Source organism: Suncus etruscus, chromosome 2 (genome assembly GCF_024139225.1).
Source record: "Suncus etruscus isolate mSunEtr1 chromosome 2, mSunEtr1.pri.cur, whole genome shotgun sequence".
Classification (NCBI taxonomy): Eukaryota; Metazoa; Chordata; class Mammalia; order Eulipotyphla; family Soricidae; genus Suncus; species Suncus etruscus.
In genome coordinates, this window is record NC_064849.1 from 20,667,336 (window position 1) to 20,691,546 (window position 24,211).

Below are 24,211 nucleotides of genomic sequence, written 5' to 3' on the forward strand. Positions count from 1 at the left end.
AAATAAAATATTATCTCAGGGCCAGGAATGAAGCTCAAGTGATAGGGCACATGCCTTGCACATAAAAGGTCCTGGATTCAATCCCTGATTCCACAGCACCCCCAAACACCTCCAGGTCTGCTTCTACAATAAAAAATATACTATACAGCCAGAGCTACAATACAGTGGGTAATCTTGGATATCGCTCCCAAGAAAGGGGTTTGTCGCTTTAAGAGTGAAGAACTCTCTTGGCCAGCTGCGGAGATTGGCCTAGGGTGGGTCTTGAGCTCTGGTCTTTGGGGCCTGGGAGGGCTTTCCTCCCTTCCTGGGGCAGGATTTTCAGCCGGCACGGGCTGGCTCCTGGCAGACCTCCGTATGTGCCAGGGGCCACTTGGCCCGGCCTAGGGTAGGGGGGCCCGGACCTGGGTCACCCGACCCCCCTCTCCCCCTTTCCTCCAGATCTCCAGGTGGGTTTCTGGGAGGACCTGATGGGGCACCCTGGGTTTTCCCCACTCCCAGGCCAGCTGCGGAGATTGGCCTAGGGTGGGTCTTGAGCTCTGGTCCTTGGGGCCTGGGAGGGCTTTCCTCCCTTCCTGGGGCAGGATTTTCAGCCGGCACGGGCTGGCTCCTGGCAGACCTCCGTATGTGCCAGGGGCCACTTGGCCCGGCCTAGGGTAGGGGGGCCCGGACCTGGGTCACCCGACCCCCCTCTCCCCCTTTCCTCCGGATCTCCAGGTGGGTTTCTGGGAGGACCTGATGGGGCACCCTGGGTTTTCCCTACTCCCAGGCCAGCTGCGGAGATTGGCCTAGGGTGGGGCTTGAGCTCCTGAGATTGGCTTGGGGAGTGGTGTTTGATCTGTGGGGTGGCAGATAGTTGGTCAGTTATACTCAGGCTGTCACTGGCAATTTCATACGAGTCTACATGATGCAAACCGCGCGGGGGCTAGCGCCCGTATTCTCCTCCCAACCATCAGTACCCCCGATTTACCCTTCTTAACTTCAATAATACACAGTTCTAATCTCAGACCAAAGACATACAGTGGATCTAACAATCCCAGAACTATTTAGAAGGACATAAATTGCACACATATATCTTTTGAATATTTTATGTATATTTTCTTTAACGGCTGTAACTCTCTATATTCTTCTACCATGATGTTTCTATCCACTTTTCATCTTGTCTTTTCTTTGTAAGCTGTTCAATAAGGATTGTTGGTGGAACTGTCCCTCAGTTTAATGCCTATGATTGAACTATGTCATGGAAATTGCAGGTCTTGTTCCTATTGCCTCCAGATGCACCAATAACGCTTCATGGCATTGATCCTTCTTTGCATAGACACATTAAAATAGAAAAACACTATACCTACAGATAAGTTCTTATCTAATAAATCTCAGTACAATGTACCTTACACCCTGAACATTGATATAATGCCCTGGCACAGGCCTCAGAAGAATGGGAATCCTCCATTCACGCCAGAACCAGGCAAGCTATCTATGAAACATCCAAGGTCTTTTATAGCAACAGCTGGAAGCAGTCCTCTACCAGGAAAGACACTACCAAGGGTCTGACATCGACCTCCTAAAAAGAGACTTCCGTTTACACTGAGAAGAAGAGGAAGCAGTCCTCTACCAGGAAAGACACTACCAAGGGTCTGACATCGACCTCCTAAAAAGAGACTTCCGTTTACACTGAGAAGACTTGACAACAACAATGACCTGCTCTACAGGACATGGTTCTCTCTAGTGCCCCTTAAGTGTGAGGTGAAACGAGAGGATGCTCTGCACCATCCTGACTGCAATATGGGATATGCAGACTCCAGGACCTTTAATACAGTAACATGATACCAACAACAGAGACTATGTGAGGAATGAAGGTGTATTGCCACTACAGACGATGACTTGAATTGGACAAACTAGTTTGCCTGGAGCCTAGTCAGTCCTGTGCCGGGAAACTTCAGGGGTAGGGTCTCCTTGTATTTAGACCATAATTTTTCTTTCCATGTCCCTTATATTTTGGTGGGCCTATGCAAACAAATGCCACTCTAACACCATTTTTTACTATTTTCCCTTGACTCCAATCCTTAAGAAAAACAACCCACTAAAACTTTTGAGGTTAACTTAAACTAGTAAGCATGTGCATGGAACTAGATAAATGTACTTTGCCCTCAATGTTTAAGGAGTTACATAAGTCTAATCTCTTTGGATTATATTGTGTGCTGCTAAGAAATAGTATGTAATACAACTGGGAATTTGAGGGACAAATTAATTGTATTGTACATGGGTTCAATTTTGTTTTTCTTAATTTTCTTTGGTTGAAAGATCAAGGCTGGGATATCATCGTTAGGACTACCGAGAATTCTGCTTATGGGTGATTGGGCTTCCACTGTAACTTTACCATGTCCTCTTTCTTTGCATCTTTGTTGTCATAATTAAAATTAAAAAAAAAAGAGTGAAGAACTCTCTTAATTAGAGACTCCTGTATCTAAATGAGAAGGAAGGGAGATTAGAACCCAAGCTGGAGGATGGAGGGTGGTTGCCCTTGTTGTGGTTGGAAGCTGACTGGATTTTCCAAATGGCTTTGCTGTAAGGACCTTGGCCTCCTTCCTGCCTGTTTTCTCTATTAAACCCGTTCTGAGAAAAAGCCCAGTTTGAATGGAGTCATTTCTGCAATAAGCAGAAGCTGAATTCTTTACAGGTAAGGTGCCTGCCTTACACATGGCTAATACAAGTTTGATCCCGGGCACCCTATATGGTTCCCTGTGCCCCTCTAGGAGTGACTCTGAGTGCAAAGCCAGGAGTAAGTCCTGAGCACTGCCAGGTGTGGTCTCAAAGTCTCTGCTTTCCTGCCCCCACCTCACTTTACCTGTGATAAACGGGGTCTTTGACTGTAATAGTAGTGAAGTTAGTTGGTCATATGTGTTCCTATACTAGGTATTGTTACCTTTATAATGTTTCCTGTAAACTATTGCCAGGAGCAGAGCAATAATACAGTGGGGAGGGCATTTGCCTGGCATGTGGCTAAGATCCCCAGGTTAGATCCCCAGCATCTCATATGGTCTTCCAAGTCTCTCCAGGAGTGATTTCTAAATACCGAGTCAGAAGTAACTCCTGTTCATCACTGGGATTGGCCCCAAAACAAACAAAATATATCCCAAACTTACAGGCTAGAAACACAAAGCACTTAATAATATCTTGTAGTTTCTGATACTCAAGAATCTGAGGGGCCAGGCAGTGGCGCTAGAGGTAAGGTGCCTGCCTTGCCTGTGCTAGCCTTGGATGGACCATGGTTCGATCCCCCGGCATCCCATATGGTCCCCCAAGCCAGGAGCGACTTCTAAGCGCATAGCCAGGAGTAACCCCTGAGCGTCACCGGGTGTGACCCAAAAACCAAAAAAAAAAAAAGAATCTGAACCTGGCATAGCTAGCTGGGTGGTTCTGCTTCAGACTGTTGGGATTCACAGTCAAGACATCCCCAAGGGCCCAGGGAAACATGACTCAGTCTTGGCCAAACATTCTATCCCACAGTTCAGTGGTGAGTGTGATAGCTGGCACTGCTGATGTAAATCCTCAGTGCCACCAGTATGAATTAGGAGTGACCCCTGGCTCACCACAACCGAGTATATGACAGGCACCACCATTATAAAGCACACTGCCACGAACACTGCAGCCGGGCTGGCAACATCCTCTGGGAACTGGCTTGAAGCCAGTCTCTGCTTCCAAGAAAGGGACTCCCATGACTGTTGGCTGGAGGCCTCAGTTCCACTGCTGCCTCAAGACGTAAGAGCTGGCAGAGGAGAGAGAAGAGAGGGGAGAGGGGAGAGAGGAGAGGGAAAAGGAGAGAGGAGAGAGAGGGAGAGAGAGAGAGAGAGAGAGAGAGAGAGAGAGAGAGAGAGAGAGAGAGAGAGAGAGAGAGAGAGAGAGAGAGAATTCATGGTTGGAGGTCAGAGAGGAAAGACAGTGTTTGCAGTGTCATTTATGACCTACTTTCAAAAGTCATACATTGTCACTTCTACCAAGCAAGAGCTATCAGGCATCCAGATACACTCTCTCCAGCCCTGGTTTTGTTTCTAAAGTGAATCTTAAACACGAGACTCAAAGATAGAGAGCTGTAGAATTTGATGCCTGATCCTTTTTGGGGGAGGGATCAGAACATATCCTTTTGGAGGGAAGGATTCAGCAGAGAAAGATCATGAGCTTCCCCTCACTATACATGATAAATTTTAAACAATGTATTAATTTACAAAGTTACTCATAGCAGACTTTCAGGAATGCAATGTTCCAACACCAATCCTATCACTTGAGTCAACCCCCCTCCACCACTATCCCCGGTTTCCCTCCCATTCTCCAGTCTGCTTTCTTGGAAAGTACATTTTTGGATGCATTTTTTTTTTTTAATTTAAACATCATGGTGGGGGCCGGAGAGATAGCATGGAGGTAAGGCGTTGCCTTGCATGCAGAAGAATTGTGGTTTGAATCCCGGCATCCCATATGGTCCCCCGAGCTTGCCACGAGCGATTTCTGAGCGTAGAGCCAGGAGTAACCCCTGAGCACTGCCAGATGTGACCCCAAAAAAACAGAAACAAAATGTAAACTTTAAACACCATAGTTAAAAGGTTGATCATAATATAGTGTTTTTTTCTTTCTTTTTTTTTTTTTGTTTTGGTTTTTTTTTGGGGGGGGGGGCACACCCAGCGTTGCTCAGGGGTTACTCCTGGCTGTCTGCTCAGAAATAGCTCCTGGCAGGCACGGGGGACCACATGGGACACCGGGATTCGAACCAACCACCTTTGGTCCTGGATTGGCTGCTTGCAAGGCAAACGCCGCTGTGCTATCTCTCCGGGCCCAATATAGTGTTTTTTTCACAGATAAAACTGTTCATGACTGATTACAGTAATACAATGTACAACGACCTTCATCGGGGAAAGCAAATTTTAAAGTTCGGTTGTTGTGGTTTTAGTTCTGTAAGTTTTGTATTCAGGTACATAGACAGATGTTCACCCCTCTACATGGCTGATGTCTCTGAGATCTCTCCCCGTTACACTGTCTGCCTCTTCTTACTTCCCTTGCTGCAGGTTTCGTCGTTATCCAGCAGATTACCTGCAGTAGGTTACAAGTCTGCCTGCTGCCCGGCTGCTGAAAGATTGCAGAGGCCCAAGGCTGCCAGGGCTTCAGGGTTGCACGCAGCAGAGGTCCACGGCTGCCAGGGCCCAGTACTGCTGCAAGGTTCACAGGAGCCTATGGAGTCCGAATGCTGGGTGGGGTCTCGTGCCCAACCAGGGTTGTCAACATGTTGCAACCACCCACCTGGGACTGTGAGAGAAAGAGGAGAAAAACCAAGTATAATTTTTATTACTCCTGGAATCTGGGGCCTGCCACTGCTGCTGCTGCTGCTGCCTGGGATTTTCAGAGAGAGGGAGAGAGAGATGGAAATTCACTGGCCAAATAAAAAAAGAGAAAGGAATAGATACAAAGCAAGCTGCATCTATTCAGTGCTTTATCTGGCCCCCGTGGATCAGCAGGCTCTGCCTCCGGTCACTTCCTGGGCCTCCCTGCAACTGTCCAAATTTTTCCTTTTATACTGGACATGACAAGGGCATATGCCCAAGGGCGTGTCCAAGGGGCATGTCAGATTCAACTGTCATTACAATGGGGGTATCCAAAGAGCATGTTCAAGTCCAACTTGCCATTAATCAACACTTCCCCTCCTCCATTTCTCTCCTTCCCAGTTCTTCTTATGTCTCTGATTCCAGTATCACAGTAATCTAGGTCTCTTCTTTAGATATCTTGCATTCCTTCACCCTGTTATTCTATATATCACAAATAAGTGAGATCATCTTGTATTTGTCTTTCTTCTTCTGATTTACTTTACTTAACATGTTTCCAGTTTCGTCAAAGTTGCAAGCAAATTGATCATTCCTTGTAGGTGCATAGTATTCCACTGTGAAAATATACCATACTTTCATTATCCACTCATCCATTCTTAGAGCCTAGGTTGATTCCATATCCTAACAATCATGCTAAATTGCTACAAAGAAGAATAGTGTTTATATGTCCTTTTGAATGTATGTATTTTTATGTCATGGGTATTGATACCAAAACGTGAAATGCCTTGGTCATATGGCAATTCAATTTTTACTTTATTGAGAAACCTCCATACTATATTCCATAGGGGTCAAACCAGGAGCCAGAAAAAAAGCATGGGTAGGTGGCCGACCTAGATTTGATTCCCATCATCTCATATGGTCCCCCAAGCCTGCTAGGAGTGATTTCTGATTGCAGAGCTATGAGTAACCCCTAAGTATCACTGGATGTGATCCAAAAACAAAACAGAGGGATCAAACCAGACAACATTCCCACAAGCGATGGAGGAAAGTTCCCTTTTTTTCACCACACCCCCACCTGCATAGATTGCTTTGAATTGTTTTGATATGCACCTGTTAAATTTGGAGACCCACTTGGACACTCATGGGGAGATGTTAAGCTCAATAAATCCAGAGGGTGGAGCTATCCAGAGATGTATGGGTTGTAGCTAGCCAACTGGGCACTGATCCATTTAAGGATGACCTTTGAAGCCAGTGCCAGCAGCAATTGCCAGAGAGTAGATGGAGGATCAAGGACAAGTGCAAGATGTGTGCGGAAGCTAGGGGGCAAGGGTCCCCTTTGAGCTAAGCACTGATGAAAGTCTGAGGAAGCAAGAGTGCTAAGGTACTGGTTCTTCGCCAGTACCTCCATCAAGAGGTGACCCAGATTTCTAGACACGTGTCACCCATGTGGAGAATGAGTGAGAGAGGACTTAAGGGGAGCTTATTTTTTATTTTGTTTTGGGGCCAGACCCAGCAGTGCTCAAGGTTTATTTCTGGCTCTGCATTCAGGAATAACTCCTAGCAGACTCAAGGGACCATATCGGTGTTGGGGATCAAACTGAGGTCAGCCATGTTCAAAGCAAGTACTCTACCCACTCACTATACTATATCCAACTCACTGTTGTAGTTCTATGCACAAACAAAAAATTAGAAGAGAAAAGAATGTTTAATCCCATGTGCAATGAACCCAAAAAATGAAGTATCTAGGAATCAAGTTAACAAAGGAAATAAAAGATTTATGTTACTAGTTTTAAAAAACAGTAAAAGACACAGGAAGTAGAAATTATTTTGTGCTCGTGGATTGGAAGAAATTCCATTGCTAAAATGACCTAACCAAAGCATAATGATTCCATTCTATTTTCACATTCTTCAAAGAAACAAAATATAGTTGAAACTTATATGGAACCCCAAACCAGTGTAAAGTCAAAGCAATCCTGAGGTAAAACAAAACAAAACAAAACAAAACAAAACAAAACCTCACAAAGATCAAAGGCATCTCATCCTCCTACTGACTTTATTTGGTTTAGGGCTATGCCTGGCAATGCTCAGGAGTTACACCTGGCTCTGAGCTCAGGAATTACTCCTGAAAGTACCTAGGGACCACAGGGGATGCCAGAGATAAAATCCTGGTCGACTATGAGCAAAGTAAGCTCCCTTCCTACTGTATTATCTATCCAGTCCCTCACCCCTGACTTCAAACTATAAATCTCTGGTAGTCAGAATAGTGTAATGCTGAGGGCCAAAGCAATAGCAATGGATGGGGTGAAGGTACATGCCTTATATGTGATTAACCCAGCTTTCATCCTCTTCACCACATAATCCCCAGAACATCTCCAGGATTAAGCCCTGGAGGCCCCCAAGTACTTCTAGAGGTGGCTTGAAGGTCTCCAACCGAGTATTGCTAGTAATGACCTTGGTGACCCTCAGCACTGATGGACACAAGCACCACATCCCCTCACCCTTGCATCAATAATTGGCCTGGTTGGCAGTGCATGGGAGACAACCAGCCACCCACTTAGTGCTCACACACACACACATCAATAGTACAGAGTTAGAGTAGTATGGAATAAAATTAAAAGCCAGAAAGAAATATTTAGCTATATGGACATTAATTTACAACAATGAAGCAAGAGTAGAATGTGAAGAAAGAAAAGTCTCTTATACTAATGGTCCTGGGTAAATGGAATAGCTGCATGTAGAAGAATAAAATGGGACTACTATCTCGTACCATGTATAAAAGTTAATTTGCAGTGGATTAAGCCCAAGAAATGTTTTGATGAAAACACTGGCAAACACTCCAAGTTGTTGGCTTCATTTGGTGCCTTTGGGGATTCTGTTCCATTGCCAAGAAAAAAAAAAAAGCAAATATAAACAAATGAATTGCACCAAACTAAAAGGCTTCTGTACTGTGAAAGAAATTATCATTAATAAGAAAGCCTACCTAATGAGAGAAAATACACACCAGCATCTGACAATGGGCTAATATTCAAGATATATAAAGCACTCACAAAACTCAAGAACAAAGAAACAACCCTATAAAAAACAGTGAGGGGAAAATAAGCTAGTGAGATAGGTCAAAGAACTGTGCACATGCTTTGCATGCAAAAGGCCCTGATCCAATTCCTTGTTCCACATGATACATTGAGTATTTCAAGAAGTGAACCCCTCCCCAGACACCATCAAGTGTGGCCCCAAAACCCAATACTTTCTCCAAAAATAGGTGAGAAGAGCTGGACAGATATTTTGCCAAAGAAGACCAAAAAGAGATGGTCAACAGACATTTGAAAAACCAATCATCATGGATTACCAGGAAAATGCAAATCAAAATGACAATAAGATGTCGCCCCCCCCACCAATGACAATGGCTTCTATTAAAAATAATAATAATAATAATAATAATAATAATAATAATAAATGTTGAGGGGTATGTAGAAAAAGAAAAAATCCTGTTTAACTATTGGTGGGAATATAAGCTTGTTCTGTCTCTATAAAACAGTCTGATTCTCAAGAAATTGAACATATGGTATTGAAATATCATATGAACCAACAATTCCACTCCTTGGTATCTAGCTCAAGAGCACAAAACACTAATTCAAAATGATATTTGCACACCTATACTCATTACAGCACTACTGACACTAGCCAAGATTTGAAACTACCCAACTACCCAGCAACACATGAGTGGGTAGAGATGTGAGTCTACGTCACAATGAAATACTGCTCAGCTACGAGAAAAGATGAAGCCTTGGCTTTGGAGGATAAATGGAATTAGTGGGCATACAACACAAAATGAGAAGGGAGACAACTGCTAGATGACCTCACTCAAATGTGAGATAGAGGCAACCCCAGAGGATGGGCAAAATACAGTGAAAACAAGAACCTAGACCCTGGTGACAACATTGAGGTAACTAAGCAGAAAGAAAGGATGGAAAGGTTTTAGAGACAGTGATGGGAGACTAATAGCACTTTGCAGCCCTTCCCCATCTCTTTCTCAGGAGAAAAAAAAAGACAGAATTGCTCAGGACCTCCTAAAAACTACCTTCTTTTAAGTGAACAATCGAAGGAAAATGAATTACCACTTGAAAATAGTTTCAAAGCAGTGTAACGCTTTCAAGTCCGCTGTTCAATGAGACATGATCTTTTTATTCAAGAATGTTGGGAGTCACACCTGCTGTTTACAGGGGTAACTTGTAGCTCTGCACTCAAGAATCACTCCTGGACAACTTGGGGACTATATGGAGTACTAGGGATCAAACCCAGGTCAGCCATGTGTGACGCAAATGCCCTACCTGCTGTGCTATCGCTCGAGCAAATGGATGGATTTCTTTTATTTAAGGAAAACTGGACAATCATTTCCCAATGTGGTTCTTTTGTTTGTTTTAGGGTTGGTTTTGGGATCACACCCAGTGCTACTCTGGGGTTACTCCTGACTCTGAGCACAGGGATCACTCCTAGGAGGGCTCAAGGAAGCATATGGGATACTGAGGATTGAACCTGTGTCAACTGCATGAAAGACAAGTGCCCTACCCATAGACTGTTCCACTTGGCCCTCTAATCTCTAGATATTATTACCACATTATCTATTTTCCTTATATCCCGTATATGATTACCACATTATCTATTTTCCTTATATCCCGTATATGAGTGATATTGTTCTGTGTATATCCCTCTGACTCATTTCACTCTGCATTATAAGCTCCATATTCATCCATGTATAAGCAAACTCATGATTTCATTTTTTCCTAACAGCTGATAGTATTCCATTGTGTAGATGCACCCCACTTTCTTTAGCCACTCATCTGTTGTTGGGCATCTGGGTTGTTTCCAGATTCTGACTATTGTAAATAGTGCTGTGATGAACATAGGAATATAGACGGGGGGGGGGGGGGTTAGGGGGGTTGGGTTCCTAGGAGTGGTATTGCTGGATCATATGGGAGCTCAATTTCTAGCTTTTTGAGACATATCCACATTGTTTTCCAAAAAGGATGGACCACACAGCATTCCCACCAGCAGTGAATGAGAGTACCTTTCTCTTTGCATCTGTGCCAGAATTTTTTATTCTTGTTCTTTGTGATGTGTATACCAGGCTCTATGGTGTGAGAGGATACCTACTTTGTTGTTTTAATTTAACTTGATAATTAATGATGCAGAGCATATTTATGTGCCTTTTTTATGCCCAACATTTGTTTTTTTCCTTTGAGGAAATGTCTGTTCATTTATTCTCCCCATTTTTGATTGGGGTAAGATGTTTTTTTTGTTAAGTTCAATCAGTGCCTTGTATATATTAGATACCCCTTATCTGATGGGTATTGTGTGAATAGTTTTTCCTAGTATCCTAGTCAATGTTTCCTTTGAAGTTCAGAAGCTTCTCAATTTAATGTAGTCCTGTTTGTTTATTTTGCTTCCACTTGCTTGGACAGTGGAGAGCACTTGCTCTTCTTATATCAAGGCCTACACTTGATATCTGGCACCCACAATATAAAATCAAACATACAACCTGATTAATATTATAGAAGTAAATGAAAATAGATGTGAATAAAGGCAGAGGAAATGACTTGGAATTCTGAGGACAACAAACAGACACCTGTGTACCTTGTTTGGTACCACATACAAAAAGATCGTTTAGGGGGCTGGAGAGGTGGCGTGAAGCAGTAACACGTCTGCCTTGCTGGTGCTAGCCCAAGACAGACCGTGGTTTGGTCCCCTGAGTGTCCCATATGGTTCCCCAAGCCAGAAGAGATTTCTGGGCACATAGTGCAGGAGTAACCCCTGCATGTCACTGGGTGTGTGGCTCCCCCCCCCAAATAAGATCATTAAGTTACATTCTGATTTTTTTTTCACTTTTTTTCCTAGATAAAGAATACCTGGCAATAATACTCCAGGCTAGTTCCCTGCAATGTTCAGCAGAATAGGCAGTACCATTGAATCAAACCTGGATCTCCTGAAAAGCAAAGTATGTGCTCCAATAGCAAAAGTTGTACTTGTAGGACTTAAGGGATTTTTAATAAAGCTTATTTGGCGGGGTGGGGGGTTGGTCCACACATTGGAATTCTCAAAGGATACCCCTGGCTCTGCACTCAGGAATTATCCTAGTGGTGCATGGAAACCATATGGGATGCTGGTGATTAAACCCAGATCAATCGTGAACCAAGGGAAACACCCTACCCTCTGTACTATCTATCACTCCAGCTCCTATAAAAATTATCAGTGAGGGGTCAGAGAGATAGTATAGTGGGTAGGGCATTTGCCTTGCACACAACAGACCCAGGTTCGATTCCCGGCATCCCATATGGTCCCCCAAACCTGCCAGGAGCGATTTCTGAGTACAGAACCAGGAGTAACACCTGAGTGTCACTGGGTGTGGCCTAAAAAAAAATTAGAAACTACATTTTAACCTGGAATTTGAAACACTAAGATTTTTCCCCAAAGAAAATTCACAACACTTGGATTAATCTGAACATTTTACTGTTGATTTTTATTTGGAGGGGATTTGTTTTGTTTGGGGGGCACACCTGGCAGTGCGTAGGGGTCACTCCTGACTCTGCACTCAGGAATCACTGCTGGAGGGCTGCTCAGGATCGACTGGGTCTGCTGCATGCAAGGCAAAAAGTTCTAACTGCTATGCTATTGCTGGGCTCCTGTTGCTTTAAAAAAAAAAAAAAAGATGGGCCCGGAGAGATAGCACAGCGGCGTTTGCCTTGCAAGCAGCCGATCCAGGACCAAAGGTGGTTGGTTCGAATCCTGGTGTCCCATATGGTCCCCCGTGCCTGCCAGGAGTTATTTCTGAGCAGACAGCCAGGAGTAACCCCTGAGCAATGCCAGGTGTGGCCCAAAAAAAAAAAAAAAAAAGATTATGGCTACATCAGTCCATGCACCAAAAAGCTGGCCATTTCCAAAGAAGAGGTTGGGTCAAGCCCCTGCCCTGCTGAAGCCACACTTACTTCCTCCATCACCCAGAATCACTGTTTTTCACAATTGCCATGCCTCATCACTGACTCTCTACAAATCCCTTTGGCAACACCAATCTGACCACATTTTGGGAATGATATCACCAGGGATTTTGAAGTAAGTGTGGGCACTATCCCCCATTTCTTCCTTCTTCCAGTAGCTGAGTACACGTTCCTAAAAGTCACAGTATCAGTAAAGGAACACCCAAGAACTTACTAAACCTTCTGCCACGGTATCAGTGATTTTATTGGAGATACAATAATTTTCATAAATGTGCTTGCTACTGTACTTTTTCTTTCCTTTTTCTTATCTCCAATTTTATTTTTTCTGTTTTCAATAACTTTGCTAGCACTTATCTAGAAACAAGTATATTATGATCAACTATGTCAACTATGTGATACATTTTCTTTAAATGAATAAAAAATTCAGTGTTTTGTTACATTTGTTTATCTATGAAAATGTATAATTACATACATATTTTTTTTATCTTTCTCAACCCCAGAAAAAAAGAGACAAAAAAGAAAAAGAGAGATCCTTTGGACATTCAGAAAATGCAATTCCCTCCCTCCTTTATTTTCTTCTTTCCTTCTTTCTCTTCTTTTTTCTTTCCTTCTTTCCTTTCTCCCTCTCTTCCTCCCTCTCTCTGGAACCAAACCCAAGTTCCAGTGACAAAGAATATGGGGAAAAGGAGAGAAATTAGTAGGGTAAGACTACAGGAAGAGAATGGCCTCAGCCAAAGATACCTAAAAAGAAGGCCAGAATCTACAAATGCTCAAACTTTTGCTCTTCTTAGACCCTCCATTTTATTGCCCTGTATGCCTTAACTCCAATGCAACATAAACATCCTTCCTCTGGCACAGATAATATAAAAAGTGCCAGTTTCCTCCTTTACAGGGTCTCCTATATCCTACCCAACCTTCCCTGCCCTCTCCTCCTTTCCTTCTTCTCTTGAAAACAGTTTCCACCGAGCTGGACCACCTTGTCTCCTGACCTCTGCTTTCAATTCTGACTGAGGAAAACAAATCTAGTGCCATAACATCAGGACCCCACATCTGTGAGGCAGTGCTCAATACAGCATGTGACACCCTCATCCTCCCGTTCCTAGCTGAGAATGTTGGGCTGCCTCTGAGTTTAGGGTAGCACCGGGAGCTCAGGGTTTTATGTTAACCAGACAAGCACTTTAAGACAGACCTAATCTCATGCCAATATTTTTATTTGCTTGGTTTGATTTGGTTTTTGTTTTGAAGCCACACCTATTGGTGCTCCGGGCTAACTCCTGACACTCTGCTCATGAATCAGTCCTAGTGGTGCTCAGGAGGCCAAATGGAATTGCTGGAAAAAAAGCTTGGTTGAAAAAAAAAAGGGGGGCCAGAGAGATAGCATGGAGGAAGGGTGTTTGCCTTGCAAGCAGGATGATGGTTCGAATCCCGGCATCCCATATGGTCCCGAGCCTGCCAGGAGTGATTTCTGAGCATAGAGCCAGGAGTAACCCCTGAGCACTGCCACGTGTGACCTAAAAACAAAAATAAATAAATAAACAAAAGTAAACAAATAAAAAAGCCTTGATTGGCCACATGCAAAATAAGTGCCTTTCCCACAGTACTATCTCTCCAGCCCCATGCCATTATCTTCTAACAATGATACCTTAAGTGGCTGGAGTGATAGCACAACAGTAGGGTGTTTGCCTTGTATGTAGTAGACCCTGAACAGACCTGGGTTCGGATCCCAACACCCATTTAGTCCCCTAAGCCTGCCAGAAAATTCCTGAGCGCAGAGCCAGAAGTAACCCCTGAGTGCTGCTGGGTGTGACTCCAAAAACAAAAAGAAATAATACCCCAAGCAATGATACTTTGACACTTCTTAGACTTGACCTATCCTAATGAGAACTTAATGTCAGCAAGGCCATGAAAGAACCCTTCTTACCCTGAAGGTGAGAGTTTTCTAGGAAGTCTTTATGGTTTTCCTTCACTTCTCCGGGTTTGGTTGATCGATACTCACTCCTTAGGGAGATCTTCCACCATCGAAAGATTACCTGTAGTGAACAGAAAAACATGAGTGAAAACCCATGATCATACGCATTTGCAAGGTATTAAAAAAAAAAAAGAAATATATGGGGCTGGAGGGATAGCGCAGCAGGTAGGGTGTTTGCCTTGCATGCGGCAGACCCAGGACTGACCTGGGTTTGATCCTTGACATCCCATATAGTACCCTGAGCCTGCCAGGAGCAATTTCTTACTGCAGCGCCAGGAGAAACCCCTGAGTACTGCCGGGTGTGGCCAAAAACAAAACAAAACAAAACAAACTAAAAAAACAAAAAAGAAATATACATTTATAGTATAAGACTTGAGGCCCGGAGAGATAGCACAGTGGTGTTTGCCTTGCAAGCAGCCGGTCTAGGACCTAAGGTGGTTGGTTTGAATCCCGGTGTCCCATATGGTCCCCTGTACCTGCCAGGAGCTATTTCTGAGCAGACAGCCAGGAGTAACCCCTGAGCACCGCCGGGTGTAGCCCAAAAGACAAAAAACAAAAAACAGGGGCCGGCGAGGTGGCGCTAAAGGTAAGGTGTCTGCCTTGCAAGCGCTAGCCAAGGAAAGGACCACAGTTCGATCCCCCCGGCGTCCCATATGGTCCCCCCAAGCCAGGGGCAATTTCTGAGCAGGTAGCCAGGAGTAACCCCTGAGCATCTAACGGGTGTGGTCTGAAAAACCCAAAAAAAAACCACAAACAAACAAACAAAAAGACTAATACCCAGAGACAATAGAAATGATGGGTGAGAAATGCAGTTAAGACAGAGAAAAGACCACGATGACAATGATAATTGGAAATGATCACTGGACAAGAAATGGGTTCTGAAAGGAGATAAAGTGATATGCAATGATACCCTTTCAGTAACAGTATTTTAAAACAAAGGAGGCCAGAGTGATATCACAGTGGTGGGGCATTTGCCTTGCACACAGCCAATCTAGGACAGATGGTGGTTGGAATCCTGGCATCTCATATGGTCCCCTAAGCCAGGAGAGATTTCTGAGTGCGTAGCCAGGAATAACCCCTGAACGTCACCGGGTGTGGTCAAAAAAATAAAAAGAAACAAACAAACAAAAAAAGAAACAAAACATGGTGCCACCGTGCTTAAAAGGAAAAGGATGTGTGTATGTATATGTGTGTGTGTGTGTGTGTGTGTGTGTGTGTGAGAGAGAGAGAGAGAGAGAGAGAGAGAGAGAGAGAGAGAGAGAGAGAATGAGTGAGAGAGAGAAGTGAGAGAGAGAAGAGAGAGAGAGCATATAAAAGTCTGAGGGGAAAGCACTAACGTGGAAGCCTCATGCTCCAATCCTGAGGGATTGGGAAATGGGTGCATTGTTCTGACAGCAAATGCCAACACAGGAAATAATCCACACAAAGTTGAATGAGATGGCTTAGGGCCAGGAAAATTACACCACAAGCGTTCTGCTCCTAGCACTAAGGCCAGGAGACAGACTAGCCCAGTGTGGAAAACCAAAATCACAAATAGCTTTTCCCTTGGATCCCTGGTCTTTATTAGGAAGAGAAAAACCACCCCTAGGATAACAGGCAAGGTAAATAACCAACTCAGAGGAATTTTCAGTCCTTGGTTGACAAGTACAAGGAAAGAATAATTATCCTGAATAGAATGAAAACCAGTTATTCCGACATCTTCCCCCCTTTTTAACTTTATAGAAAAAAATGCAGAAATATTGGTAAAACAAAGTAAATTCATGTCCTAAGTTTCTAAGAAAAAAAACAGAAACCTCAACCTAAAAGATAAAAGGGGTGGCAATTTTTTGCATAGGTGTAACTAAAGTTGGGAGAAAATAGAAAAAAAAAACCTTTTGGCCTAAAACCAGTGTGTCCTTAGCCTTGGCCGGAGAGATAGCATGGATGTAGGGCGTTTGCCTTGCATGCAGAAGGATGGTGGTTCGAATCCCGGCATAGAGCATAGAGCATAGAGCCAGGAGTAACTTCTGAGCGCTGCCGGGTGTGACCCCAAAACAAAACAAACAAACAAAAGAAACACCCCATCAAAAGAGCAACTACAGGCTACAGGCATACTAATTTGTTTAACCCCAAAATCTTTCTTCACATTTTCTCCTCCATTACGACTGTTGCAGGATTCCGTAAATAGAGATCTTGGTGATAGCACAAATCTGATGTCAAAGTCGGGCGTAATGAAGCTTTCCTAGTATCATCTCACTGTTAGGTATCAAGGCAGAGAAACTAACCCTGAAAACAAGTCATTACTGATTTCCAAGTCATAGTCAGGACAGCATATGAGTCTGCCTTGGGTCAAATCAGTGCCAAGGCAGTTCTAGAGCCTCTCCTGGTAGAAGGTTGATTCCTGGTGTTAATGCAAAAACCATGCAGGTTCCAAAGATGGGACCCAAGGTTCAGAGTTGACTGACCAATGTTCAAGTGAATGATTCTGAAATCAAGTCACTATGATAAATGTTCAGGGTGGAAGGCCCTCCTGTAACAAAACTTTCAGAGTTTCCATCCTTTTTAGATAGGAACTTTTCTTCATACCTAAGATTCCCCCCCACCCCATTTTATTATGCCTCTGCAAAAAAAAAAAAAAAATGCCATGGGATGCTATGGATGCCTATGGGAGAAATGATAACAAACCAAACAATCCCTACAACCTAGTTCTATCAAAAACACAAAACACAAAAGATACTACCAACTAGAATCCAAAGAGGAGGGGAAAACTACATCTATATCTACATAAGGAAATACACAATAATTATACATATTTAAAAAATATACCTGAAGAAATGTACACAGAAAGTATAATATCCCCTTTAAAATTTTTTTTGGTTTTTCAGCCACACCCGGTGACACTCAGGGGTTACTCCTGGCTATGCGCTCAGAAATCGCTCCTTGCTTAGGGACCATACGGGACGCCGGGGGATTGAACTGCGGTCTGTCCTAGGCTAGAATGCACAAGGCAGACACCTTACCACTTGTACCACCACTCCAGCTCCTCCCCTTTAAATATTTTTAAATAGTTGGGGAGGGGCATAAATTCTGGATCACAGCTTCAGCTGGCAACATGGTCCTATGGAGAATGAAAAAAATGGCTTGCAGCAGTCACAGATCAGGAAATGTCCTAGAGCCGAGGTTCTCTCAGAATCCAAAACCAGTTGCCGGCAACAGTCCACAGTGAAGAGAGGTGGGAGTTAAGGGGACTGCCTCAAGAAAATCAGCATCATTGGTGATGGCATCTTCTTCTCAGGGCTGAGGTAGGACGCAAGCTTGGGTGGGGAGAACATTCTGGTTCCTGAGGAGTCAAGAACTGAAGGTAGGGAGTAGAGTAGTGGCACAAGCGGTAGGGCATTTGCCTTGCACGCAGCTAACCTAGGACTAACAAGATATTTATTCAACAGGATAGAACTCAGACTTTTCAGGCAGGAGTCCCAGATTTGACATGTGGTTCCTGGTACCAAATATCCCATCTTGGGCACTATTAGCAGCAGTGAGTTGAGAGTAGCCCCTGGGCACTGCCCACTATGGCTCTCAAACAAAACAACCAAAAAATCACCCAGAGCCAAAGGGCTCTCTGTTTCTGGAAGATCTGAAAAGAGTGATGTTTGAGGGGTAAACCAATTGCTACATAATTCCTCCCACTCTACCTCTTTCCCTTTCTACAGGGCATACAAGAAGAGCAGAAACTCTCTTCTCTCCGGAAGGGCAGGGCCAGAGGAAACACCAGTCTGTTTTGACTGATGATAGAAATACCCAATATACAGGACAGTCTTACTCGTGGTTCAAAAAAGAAAAAGATGGGCAGAGACATAGGACAGGAGATAATGAGCTTGACTTGCATGCTGGTGACTTGGATTCAATCACTGGTACCTCATATGGTCCTTCAAGCCCTACCAGGAGAAGATCCCTGAGCAAAGAACCAAGAGTAAGCCCTAAGCTTTACCAAAAATGGCCTAGACTCTTCCCATCCAAAAAAATTTGTTTTGTTTTTTGGGGGCCACTTCAAGCTGTGCTCAGGACTTACTCCTGACTCTGAGCTCAGATACCATTCCTGGTAGAATTCAGAGAACCATATGGGATGCTGGAGATTGAGACCAGGTCAGTCATGTTCAATGCAAGTATCCTGCCTATTGTACTATCACTATCTCCAATTTTTTTTTTTTTGTGATAAACTGTAATTCCTTTTTTTTTTTTTTTTTTTTTTTTTTGGTTTTTGGGCCACATCCGGCGATGCTCAGGGGTTACTCCTGGCTGTCTGCTCAGAAATAGCTCCTGGCAGGCACGGGGGACCATATGGGACACCGGGATTCGAACCAACCACCTTTGGTCCTGGATCGGCTGCTTGCAAGGCAAACGCCGCTGCGCTATCTCTCCGGGCCCTGTAATTCCTTATTTTGTTGTGTATTGTTTGTAGGCCACTCTTTTTTTTTTTTTTTTTTTTGGTTTTTTGGGCCACACCCTGTGACGCTCAGGGGTTACTTCTGGCTATGCGCTCAGAAGTTGCTCCTGGCTTCTTGGGGGACCATACGGGACGCCGGGGGATCGAACCGCGGTCCGTCCTAGGCTAGCGCAGGCAAGGCAGGCACCTTACCTCCAGCGCCACCGCCCAGCCCCTGTAGGCCACTCTTAATGGTGCTCAGGTTTTAGTCCTAGCTTTGATCACTCATGGTGTGGCTAATAACACTAGACAAGGTACTGGGGAATTAATTTGGATCAGCTGCCTGTAAGACAAATGCCTTACCTGCTGTATTATTGCTCCAGCCTGATTCATTTCTTTGTTTTGTTTTGTATTGGTTTTGTTTTGTTTTGTGTCACTCCTGGCTCTGCACTCAGAGTTATTCCTAGCAGGTTCAGAGGACCATATATGATACCAGGGATCAAACCGAGATCAGCTTCACTGTACTATCACTCTAGTCAACCTCCAAAAAAATTTGGGGAGGCCACACCCGGCGGTGCTCAGGGGTTACTTCTGGCTGTCTGCTCAGAAATAGCTCCTGGCAGGCACGGGGGACCATATGGGACACCGGGATTTGAACCAACCACCTTAGGTCCTGGATCGACTGTTTGCAAGGCAAACACCACTGTGCTATCTCTCTGGGCCCCAAAATATTTTTTTTAACATGGGGCCAGAGCGATAGCACATGGCTAACCCAGTTTTGATCCCTGGCATCCCATACAGTCCCCTTGAGCCTATAAGGAGTAATTTCTCAGCGCCACCAAGTGTGGTTTCAACAAAATACAACAGGCCCAAAATGCACTTCCTTGTGCTAAGCCAGACTATTAAAAAAAAAATCAATCCAGAATTACCTAATCATACTATTGAGCACTTGGTCCCAAAGTCCTGCTAATACCACACAAGTGGCCCTTTTATCTGTCTTGCCCTTCCCTTCCTCTTCCCTTCTGCTGATCACTTAGTCTGAGAATTGGTTTTTGTCTTCCTTTCTTCCTTTCTGTTTTGGGGCCACACCTGCTAGTTCTGGGGGCTTCTCCGAACTCAGTGCTTAGGAACCCCTGGTCTTGCCTGAGATCAAACCCAGGCTTCCTGCATGCAAAACATGTGCTGTCTACCCTTTTGAACAATCTCTTTGGTCCTTTATTTTCTTTTTCTTTCGCACATTTGTGTAATCCTTTTATTTTGGCTTTTGGGACACACCCAGTGATGTTCAGGGCTTACTTGTGAGCTCTGTGCTGAGGGGTCACACTTGGCAGTGGTCAGGTGACTTGATGCAGTGCAGAGGATTGAGCCAGGTCCAGCCAGGTGCAAACTCCCATATTTAACCCCCATATTTTCTCTCCAGCCCTATGTGAAATCCTACAGTATTTCTCTTTGTCCATTCAAACCAAAATCTCTCTGTACTAGGGTCACAAGAAAATACAGGAGTTAGGAGACAATGCCGGGAAACTGGAAATTTCGTGCCAGCAGATCTTGCTCATGGCTCAGTTGTTAGGCAGATGAACTTTTGTTTCCCATTTCCTCTCCCCACACCCAGGATCTGCCACAGGTTCTCCCAGGTCCTAAAGCGCCTTCTGCGGCCACTGTCCTGCTCCCTAACACTTCTCTGCCTCATCCCTACATCCTTCTTGGGATTGGCCTGGGAACCTTTCCATCACAAAGGTGAAAAGTTCCTCTTTTTTATTTTTTTGTACACATCGTTTAAAGTTTTTATTTTTATTTATTTTTTTTGTTTTTTTTTGGCCACACCCATTTGATGCTCAGGGGTTACTCCTGGCTAAGCGCTCAGAATTCGGCCCTGGCTTGGGGGGACTATATGGGACACCAGGGGATCAAACCGTGGTCCTTCCTTGGCTAGCGTTTGCAAGGCAGACACCTTACCTCTAGCGCCACCTCACCAGCTCCTAAAGTTTCTTTTTTTTTTTTTTAATTGGAGTAACTGCACGATCATGTCCTCTAAACTCCAGCTATGGATTATTGCAAATCAACAACTCCTGCCACTTGCAGGCAAGAGGCTGAAGGTTCAATCCCAAGCGCCCAGCCCATATGAGGAGCACAATACACAGGGCAGTGATGTTCAGGGTTCCTGGTGCCACAAAAAAGGTATATATCTGGGGCCAGAGCAATAGCACAGCAGGGAAGGCCTTTGCCTTGCACACAGCCAGCCTAGGTTCGATCCTCTGAGCCTGCCAAGAGTAATTTCTAATTGCAAAGCCAGGAGTAACCCCGGAGTATTGCCAGATGTGGCCCCAAAACAAACCAACAAATACAAGAGCATATCAGGTGGGTTGGACATTTTCCTTGCATGCAGCCAGCCCAGATTCAATCTCCATCATCCAATATGATCCCCTGGCAGCCAGGAGTGATTTCTGAGCACAGAGCCAGGAGTAACCCATAAGCACCGCGAGGTGTAGCCCCAAAACCAAGGAAAAAAGGGTATATCAGGCTAAGGAAAGCAAAATGGGTTGACACAGCAGGTTCACTCTCCAGCACCACGTTCCCCTGAGCATTGCTGGGAGCAGCCCATGAGCACTGACTTGGAAGTATCCCTGAGCATTGGCAGATGTGACCCCCAAAAAAGAAAAAAAATATGAGTGAAGTCCAACCAAGCATATATGAGCATCACAACTGAAGTGTGTCTTCCTGGCAAATACTGAAACAAAGTGAATACATCCCTAGGTATTCACAGCAACCACAAGAGAAGGGAATGGGGGATCAATGTCCAATTGTTTCTTTACAGCAAAGCAAGAATCATTTGGCAATGCAGAGTAAAGATATTCTGACAGAGGGGAGAACTGGATCCCATCCAGCAGTGCTTTTCCTGGCTTTATGCTCAAGAGTGACCTCATGTGGTGCTTGGGTTTGTATGTGAGTGCCTGAGTCTCTCACGGCTGAACAGAATAGCAGGCCTTAATCCCTGTACTAGCTCTGAGTAGATATTTTTGTTTGTTTTGTTTTTTGTTTTCTGGGGGGCCACATCCGGTGATGCTCAGGGGTTACTCCTGACGATGAGCTCAGAAATCGCTCCTGGTTTGGGGGACCATATGGGACACCTAGAGATAGAACCTGGGTCAGCTGCGTGCAAGGCAAACAGCCTACCACTGTTGCTACCATTCTGGCCCACTAATCAGACATTTTATTCACTATCTTCTTATCGCTCCGCAACATTGCTCCAGCCCCTTAATAGATACTTTTTATCCCTTCTTACCTCGCACTCAGCTCAACAAGTACACAATAAATTCTTGTGAATGATATTTTTGGTTCTAATACTTAATTTTTTCTAACCAAAATGTTTTTTCATTGAATATCATGATAGGCAACAGTATTGATATTATTTCAGGCTGACAATACTCCAGTACCACCACACCCACCACTAGGGTGTCAATATTCCTCCACACCACAATATCTTTTTTGTTTGTTCTTGCCAGGCCCCATGACCCAAGATGGCAGCCTCCATTCCGTGGACAGTATCTAGTGTTTAGTTGGGGGGACTACACTCATCAATGCTCAGGACTCCTTTCACTCATAACTAGAAGTGCTCAGGGACCTCTCTCTCTCTCTCTCTCTCTCTCTCTCTCTCTCTCTTTCTCTCTCTCTCTCTCTCTTTCTCTCCTGTCTCTCTCTCCCCTCTTTCTCTCCATACTTTTAACTCTGAACATTTCTCTAAAACACAATAAAAAACAGTCACCTATAAAACTGTGAAGAGGAGTTATCTCATTAATTAAAAGTTGTCCGCGGAGCTGGAGAGACAGCAGAATTTAAGGTACCTGCACACCAGTGACCTCAATTCAATCTCTGGTCCTAAGCATTGAATATCACTACTAGGTGCAGCCCTGGAATCCCCCCAAAACCCCAGGATGATCAAGATCATCCTGAGTACACCAGAGCCCAACCAGTATAGCACTGTCAGGTCCTCCCATTAAACTGGCAGCCCAGTTAGCCAAGAATCTCTGGTAGGGACACCCTGAGCAATGCATGAGAGCCCCCCAAGCCCCTAGATAAAGCTGTTCCCAATGGTCAGAGACTTCCAGGTGCTACACAACAAATAAGGCCTTCTGCCTCTTTCTGAGCATCTGCCTAGGAACCCACACTGTTTCCTCCCGCAGATGATTATCGCCCGTCAGATCACATTTCTCCGTTTTGAAAAAATCACATGTCATTAGGGGATTTCATAAGGTGGGGATGAAGCACCGTGGTGCAGTTTCTGAAATGAGACCTTTCAGCAAGGAAAGAAGGATTGTGTTATCTGGACAACCTACTTACTGTGAAACAGAGGTGCCAGGACTGCTGAGCAAAACTGCGAGTAATTTGACCTTGGTACTTACTCAAAAGGTCACATGGCCCAGCTGGAGAGATAGTTCAGAGGGTAGAGCATATGCCTCACAAATTACAAGGCCAAGAGTTTGAATTACAGCTGGGTAGAGCCTGGTGGTTTCTGATCACCCCTGTGAGCAGCAGGCAGAACTGGGCCATTATGTTAAGGCCTGTTTCTTGGCCCTCAACTCCTGGGAGGAGGCTCCAATACAAAAATATATGTTAAATCCAAGACCTCACACCACAAGCACTCCAAAATATAGATCTGATATTTGTGAAACAAATTATGAAGGGGATTTATTTCACTAAGTACATAAAATGTTCAAATATAGTAGTTTTGGTATAACCTTACATTGAACATCTTTCTCTCTCTTTCTCTTTACTCCTCTCCTGTTTTTTTTTTTTTTTTTTTTTGTTTTTTTGTTTTTTTTGGTTTTTGGGCCACACCCGTTTGACGCTCAGGGGTTACTCCTGGCTATGTGCTCAGAAATCGCCCCTGGCTTGGGGGGACCATATGGGACGCCGGGGGATCGAACCGAACCGCGGTCCGTTCTTGGCTAGCGCTTGTAAGGCAGACACCTTACCTCTAGCGCCACCTTCCCGGCCCCTGTTTTGTTTTTTTTGAGCCACATTTGGCAATGATCAGAAATTAATCACCTCTAGCAGTGCTCTTGGGACATATGGGATACTGGGGATCAAACCCTGGTCACAAGTGCTTTAACCATTGTACTATTTCTTTGGCTCCCTGAGCATATTTTTCTATGTACCTATGTTCATTTCAGTTGCTTAAGCAGAGCAAAACTGAGCTAGCAGGCTGGAGCTAGTTGCTCAGAGAGCACTTGACTGCCTGTGAGAGACTCTGGGTTTGAACCTCAGTACCTGGGAAGGATAAAGATGCTTAGCTATCAAAAACTTTGCTCTTGGGCCCTGAGAGATAGCATAGCGGCATTTGCCTTGCAAGCAACCGATCCAGAACCTAAGGTGGTTGGTTCGAATCCCAGCATCCCGTATGGTCCCCCGTGCCTGCCAGGAGCAATTTCTGAGCAGATAGCCAGGAGTAATCCCTGAGCACCACCGGATGTGGCCCCAAAAACAAACAAAAACAAAACAACAACAAAAAAAACTTTGCTCTTGAATAATTCTTTTCATGTATAGTTAT

The 24,211-nt window shown here is 44.4% G+C and overlaps 1 protein-coding gene across 1 annotated transcript in view; it reads right to left on the minus strand.

Moving 5' to 3' along the window:
- Positions 1–24,211, minus strand: part of FBXO36 (F-box protein 36) — a 111,823-nt gene that overhangs the window by 25,371 nt on the left and 62,241 nt on the right. Inside the window, exon 2 of the mRNA XM_049768916.1 lies at positions 14,214–14,322. Within this exon, the coding sequence (XP_049624873.1) occupies positions 14,214–14,322 (109 nt within the window). The remainder of the gene's footprint in view (positions 1–14,213; positions 14,323–24,211) is intronic.